Here is a 7,500-nt window from a genome sequence, read left to right as displayed (position 1 = left end):
CAATGATTTTAAACCTCAAGATAAGCACCCGCCCATCTCGGAAACCAAAATGCATTGGGTTGGCCCAGACTGAAAGACGGAATGAAATGGAGTCACAGGCTGGTAATGGCCAGGCTAATATCAGTATTCAATGACAATAGAATAGAGGCTGTTTGTGTACACAGAATTGTTTTTTTTTTTTTAGTTGGAAATAGCCTCGGGAAGGAAACACACACACACACACACACACACACACACACACACATACACACACACTCACACGCACATGCACACGCACACGCACACGCACACACACACACACACACACACACACACACAGATACACACTCTGTCTGAGGTGGCACATGCCTGGGGCAGGAAACACTATCTGAGGTGAAAACCATTTAGTGACAGTATGTGACAGGACGTGACAGTGTGTGACAGTATGTGACAGGACGTGACATGACGCGACAGGACTTGGGGTTGTGAGATGATGACTTGGCTCTCCTTTACGTAGAGGAGGGATATCACACACACTCACACACACACTCTCTCTCTCACGGTCTCTCACTCTACGTATAGGAGAGATGTCACACAGACTCACACACACACTCTCTCTCTCACGGTCTCTCACTCTACGTAGAAGAGGGATGTCACACACACTCACACACACACTCTCTCTCTCTCACTGTCTCTCACCCTACGTAGAGACGGGATGTCACACACACTCAATTTCAATTTAAATTTCAATTCAGCTTTATCGGCATGACAAAAAAAAACACAATTTGCATTGCCAAAGCATTCTTGTAGTACATATAATAATAAAGTAGAACAAGTAGAAAATAAAACATCATTTGGCAACGGCAGTGTGTGTGTGTGCATGTGTGCATGCGTGCGTGTGTGTTCATGCATGTGTGGTGGTGTGGATGTGAGTGCATGTAAGTGTGTGTGGGGGAATGTATCCGTGTGTGTGGTTCTATATATCTTGCTGCCACTCGTGTGCTCCTCTCTTCCTCTCCCAGTAACACCCTCAGACCTGGGTCAAACCTGGGTCAAACCTGGGTCAAAGTCCTGAGGGTCTGGGTGCATAGCTCTGAATTTAGGAAAGAATTGGTCCCTAATTTCTTTCCATTGGCAGCATTCTGCCAGGAAGTGAAGCTCTGTTTCAGTTACACCTTGGTTGCAGTTGGTATACAGCCTGTCCTCTCTGGGCAGCCAGGTTTGCCTGTGTCTGCCCTTTTCGATGGCCAGACTGTGGTTACTAAGCCTGTACCTGGTCAAGGTTTTGCTCTGCCTGGTGTCAGTGACTGTGAATAGGTAGTTTGCCACAGTATACTCTCTGTTTAGGGCCAAATAACATTGAAGTTTATTTTGTCTTTTTGTTGTTTCAGTCCAATATGATAAGTAATTTAGTTTTTCTGCATTGATAATTTGGTTAGGCCGAATTGTTTGAGAAAGGGTGGCAAGGTCCTGACTGTCTTTCACTCTGGAGGGATGTCACACACACTCACACACACACACTCTCTCTCACTGGCACTACGTAGAGGAGGGATATCACACACACTCACACACACACTCTCTCTCTCTCACTCTACGTAGAGGAGGGATATCACACACACTCACACACACACTCTCTCTCTCACTGGATCTCCTCTACGTAAAGACGGGATATCACACACACTCACACACACACTCTCTCTCTCACTCTACGTAGAGGAGGGATATCACACACACTCACACACACACTCTCTCTCTCACTGGCTCTCCTCTACGTAAAGACGGGATATCACACACACTCACACACACACTCTCTCTCTCACTGTCTCTCACTCTACGTAGAGGAGGGATATCACACACACTCACACACACACTCTCTCTCTCACTGTCTCTCACTCTACGTAGAGGAGGGATGTCACACACACTCACACACACACTCTCTCTCTCACTGTCTCTCACTCTACGTAGAGGAGAGATGTCACACACAAGCCCTCTGCTTCGGTAGTATTGCGCTCACGTTTCATTTCAGCTTGACCTTCTTGAGGTGTTGTCCTTTTATTTGGCAGTCAGGTTGCTTACACAATGACACACACACACACACACACACACACACACATCTTCACCGCTGCCAAAATGAACTCATTAGTTAGTGCAAATAAACACACACACACACATCTTCACTGCTGCTTACACCACCAAACTGAACTCATTCGTTAGTGCAAATTAACTTACACACACACAAACACACACACAAACACACACACACACACACACACACACACACACACACACACACACACACACACATATATTCACTGCTGCTTACACCACCACACTGAGCCCACAGCCCAGATAGTGCACACACACACACAGATGTAATGTTCAGGATGTCCTAGACCCGGATGAATCTGCTGATTGTGATCAATTATTTAAACTATAGTCTAATGGACAGGGCCCTTAGCTTGAGACTGGATATTGATATGCCTCGAATTAATCGTGCTTCAAGAAGAATTAGGCAGCCTACACTAGCCCACACGAATGCACTAGAACAGTGGTTCTCAAACGTTTCACCGTGAGTACCACCTCAGAAAATATTTGGCCACCATTGTAACTATCATTGACCTTCGGTAGCATGCCGCGCGATAGGAACTAAGTGTTATTACCTCACTGTAATTCCTGATCAGGAGAAACGTACCACAGTTTGAGAACCACTGCACTAGACTAACCTTACAGAATACACTGACTAAAGAGTCAAGCGACACTTCTTCTGAGCTCAACTAGTCACTTTGACTGCGACGTGGGATCAAAGAATGGCGAGCGTTAAACGAACTTTCGAAAGCTACAGCCCACACTGAACAGCCATTCAGTAGTGACGACGCTGTCAGCAACTATCCCAACGCAGCCTCCAGCTTTATTATCTTGACTGTTTCACGTGGCCTCACCGGACTGATCGGGAATCAGAGCAGAGGACCTTTGGTTCCACTACGCCCCCTGGTGGCTCACGCCATCGCCCTAGTAACCGTCGCTATGTTTAGCCATTACAACTTCCTTGCACAGAAAAACAGACATTACACTATAACATGTTGGCCATAATGTGTCTATATAATTTCGTTTTGCTTCATAACGGATCTTTTTGTCAGGTTGTGTTTAGACCAGTGTGTGATTAATGTTTTAGAGACGCCGGAACTGTGTCCCTGGAGTGCTTTCAGAACTACATTTCCCACAATGCTTAGCGTTGGGGTGACAACACGCTGCGGATGTTTTCCTCCTCGTAGAAGCCGACGGTTTCCAGGTGTCCTGCTCGCAGTCTTATGAAGCTTATGCCTGATATTACAATCAACACCAAACCCGGATCATAACGGAAACGAGTGTGCTTTACAGCTGTTGTGGAAGCGCGTGAGAGCGGAGGATTCGCGAGTGGCTTCATCACGAGGTTAGTAGAGCAGAATGCTGCTGTCATCCGTACCACATCGCATGCTGATGCGAAGGTCGCGCAGCCTGTCACCCTGTCGCGTGCTGCAAACGACCGGAGCCGACGCGTCTCGCTCCACGGGACGTCAGGGTTTGCGCGAGGTAGCGGATGCCAATCGGAATCCCCTCGTGTCCACGTCTCGAGTGTCGCGGAAGGGCATTTTGAGCGAGGAGGCTAGCTCCACGAATGTCACCCCGCACATGCAATACCACCACCTCGCCACGCGGTGGCTAACCAACCTGCAGGGCCGCCGGAGCTCGTGGGCAGCGCTCGCCAGCAGAGGGCGCGAGAAGAACTACTGGGAAGGAGCGGGAAGCGGGAGAGAAGGCCGCTCAGGAGGGGCCGCGAGCGCAGGGGTGCTGTCGGCCGCAGCGCTCGCGTTCTGCCTGAAGAAAGACTCAGACTCCAAAGGTAGACCCGTTAGCCGACACACACACACACACACACACACACACCACACACACACACCACACACACACACCACACACACACACCACACACACACACACACACACACACACACACCACACACACACCACTCACACACACACACACACACACCACACACACACACACACCACACACACACCACTCACACACACACACACACACTCACACCACACACACACACACCACACACACACACACACACACACACACACACACCACTCACACACACACACACACACACACACACACACACACACCACACACACACACACACACACACACACACACACACACACACACACACACACACACCACACACTCACACACACACCACACACACACACACACACACACCACACACACACACACACAAAGGGCCGTTGCTAGGAATTCTGGGCCCCCTGAAAGAATATTGGTGTGGGCCCCCGCCCCCGACTTTTCATCGCCAAAGAAAACATCGCCAAACAATTTTACACAACTTTTTTTCTCAGACTGTGTATTATAATTTTGTATTATTTTTCTGTTCCTCTTGACTGACGCAATGCACCCAATTTGTTAGTTTTTTTTTCAATGAACCACTCCACAAAGAGTCACTGGGTATTATTATGTCATGATATGATTATTCACTATCCCCTTCACTGTCTGTAGTAGCTTTGGTTCCTAATATTTGTTGGGTAGAGGTCCTGGCTCTGTAGACAGCAAGGGCAGTCAGTGACAAGAAGACTTATAAATAAATCTACATTTTGCCATTCATTACAGAATCGAAAGAGCTGAGACTTATGTGTAAGTAATTGCCAATGCACAGCAGTTCACTAATAAGTTCAAATAACCAACAAGTGTCTATCTCACTCACTCACTCACTCACTCACCATCATCAGCATCTTTGTAGTGCTGGGGGTGGGGGTCAGAGGAGGCTACAGCTGATTCTGGAGTAGCAGCACATAAAGGTTTAATTATTTAATTTCATATTGCTTTTGTACACATTTATGGTTATGTTTTATGGAACAACTGATGAAGAACTAACCTACCTAGTCTTGGCATTAACATCCAAAAAAAAATCTTAATTGGCTTATCAATGCCACAACAATTTTACTTTATTATTGTATGAGGGCGGCAAGCTGTGAGCTTAAGGGGCAGCTGTGGCCTACTGGTTAGGGTTTCACACCGGAAACCGAAGAGTTGCCGGTTCGATCCCCGACCAGTAGGAAAAAGGTGAACAGGGATCAGTGATGATCGGGGTTAGGTGCCTTGCTCAAGGGCACTTCAGCCGTGGATGTGGGCATGGGAGAGCAGTGATCGGGGTTAGGTGCCTTGCTCAAGGGCACTTCAGCCGTGGATGTGGGCATGGGAGAGCAGTGATCGGGGTTAGGTGCCTTGCTCAAGGGCACTTCAGCCGTGGATGTGGGCATGGGAGAGCAGTGATCGGGGTTCGGTGCTTTGCTCAAGGGCACTTCAGCCGTGGATGTGGGCATGGGAGAGCAGTACTCTACCACTTCCCCCGACCCTGATCACTGCTCCCCGGGCGCTGTCAAAGGCAGCTCACTGCTCCGGGTTAGTGTTACTTCACTTCACTGTGTGTGTGTCACACAGTGAAGTGAATGGGTCAGATACAGAGGTGGAATTCGGAGTGTGTGTGTGTGTGTGTGTGTGTGTGTGTGTGTGTGTCTACACCACCTCTGCCATAGAGTCACCTTCACTTCCTTAGATTAACAAGACTCATGTCATAGGCTACCATAGACAGCGTATTATAACGTTTGGCGAATTCAAATGTTACTGATCTTTCCTGTGGATGATATTTAGTGGATCATTTTTTTAACGTCAGCCTTGTCAGGCGATTATTTAACACTGCTGACCACACGTAGCGTTTAACGTTAGTGTCATTCGGTAGCTGGCTAAGCAGTAGCTCCTAACATTAGTCACTCCAACATCGTGACGTTGGACGAGGCGAGATATGCTGAAAAATATATTATATTATATTTAAAAAACGTTGATATTCTGGGCTCCTGATGTGCTCCTCTCCTCGCTGTTTTGCCGTCCCGATTTATGTTTTCTGTTTTGGCATTGCTCTATTAATAACCAGCTGGCCACTGCTGCACTTCGAGAGCAATAACGTAACGTTTCGCGCAAAATCTCAAAAGAGGAGCGAACTAAACCAATTTTTTAAGAAGGGGGTTATTGCTCGGAAAATAGAAACTTTTTTTTTATTTTGCTTGATTTTGTGGCTTTGTTTTAACTCTGATGCATTTGTATGAGTATTAGTTAGGCCTATGCATAATAATTTAGTCATAGAAAGGGAAGCCTACATAATAGGCTACTGGGGTTTTTGTGGGCCCCCCCCCCCCTGGGCTATGGGCCCCTGGAATTGTCATCACCTTTCACCTCTAAACGACGGCCCTGCACACACACACACACACACACACACACACACACACACACACACACACACACACACACACACACACACACACACACACAGGGCATCTACTGAAGAAGGGAAAATACTAAGTAGGAAACTAAGTATGAAGAAACCCTATTATTTATTCTATAAATCTATATATTTGTGTGTGTGTGTGTGTGTGTGTGTGTGTGTCTCTCTCTCTCTCTCAGGTGGGGCCCTTCTGCAGGCTTCAAGGACCAGTAGTTCTCAGGAAGTCCTCAGGTACCAGACAGCACTCTCGCACTCTTGCACACACACACACACTCTCGCAAACACCCTTGCACACACACATACACACACATACACACACATACACACACACTCTCGCACACACACATCCACACACACATACACACACATACACACACATACACACACACTCTCGCAAACACCCTTGCACACACACATACACACACATACACACACATACGCACTCAGTATGCCTCACAGCCTTGAAGTAACTCATCAATCACACTCTCTCCTCAAACACACACACTCTCCTCAAACACACACTCTTTCCCCTTTACACACACACACACACACACACACACACACGCACACGCACACGCACACGCACACGCACACACACGCACACGCACACACACACACACTCTCTCCTCAAACACACACTCTCTCCACACACACACTCTACTCAAACACATACACTCTCTCCTCACACACACTCTCCTCAAACACACACTCTCTCCTCACACACACACTCTCTCCTCACACACACACTCTCTCCACACACACACTCTCCACACACACACACTCTCTCTCCTCAAACACACACTCTCTCCTCACACAGTGGCGCAAAAAGTGGGTATGCGCTGTATGCGGCGCATAGGGGCGCCGCACCATGGGAGCGCCAAAGCGGTGGTAAAAAAAAAAAAAAAAAAAAAAAATGTTTGGGGAATTTTCTATATGTAGCTGCTGTTGTGCGTTTCTAAATCATTTCTGCATTTCCTTAATGTTATATAACATTTTAGAGGACTAAACAGACTAGAGTAGGCGCCTCATCTCTTAAGATTCCATAATAGAATTTTGACATAGAAGAGGGAGAGTGAGCACCGTGACCGCTCAACACACAAGCAGTTAGAACTAGGCTACGAGTGGTGAGTTGGTTGGATGGAAGATGGATAAAGCAAAAAAGCTGTCAGGAGCT

At 47.3% G+C, this 7,500-nt stretch overlaps 2 protein-coding genes across 2 annotated transcripts in view; both read left to right on the top strand.

The window, feature by feature from the left end:
- The window catches only part of LOC308369939 (NACHT, LRR and PYD domains-containing protein 1 homolog), a gene marked incomplete at both ends in the record, with an annotated part of 395,357 nt that overhangs the window by 275,694 nt on the left and 112,163 nt on the right, over positions 1 to 7,500 (top strand). The window lies entirely within an intron of this gene.
- clpb (ClpB family mitochondrial disaggregase) overlaps positions 3,248 to 7,500 on the top strand; it is a 29,814-nt gene continuing 25,561 nt past the window's right edge. Inside the window, exons 1-2 of the mRNA XM_080844475.1 lie at positions 3,248 to 3,859; positions 6,506 to 6,557. Of these exons, the coding sequence (XP_080700601.1) occupies positions 3,424 to 3,859; positions 6,506 to 6,557 (488 nt within the window). The 5' untranslated portion in view covers positions 3,248 to 3,423. The remainder of the gene's footprint in view (positions 3,860 to 6,505; positions 6,558 to 7,500) is intronic.

This window comes from Sprattus sprattus, assembly GCF_963457725.1.
Source record: "Sprattus sprattus genome assembly, chromosome: 9".
Classification (NCBI taxonomy): domain Eukaryota; kingdom Metazoa; phylum Chordata; class Actinopteri; order Clupeiformes; family Clupeidae; genus Sprattus; species Sprattus sprattus.
Note: the sequence above shows the minus strand (reverse complement) of the source record. Positions and strands in the feature narration are given on the sequence as shown.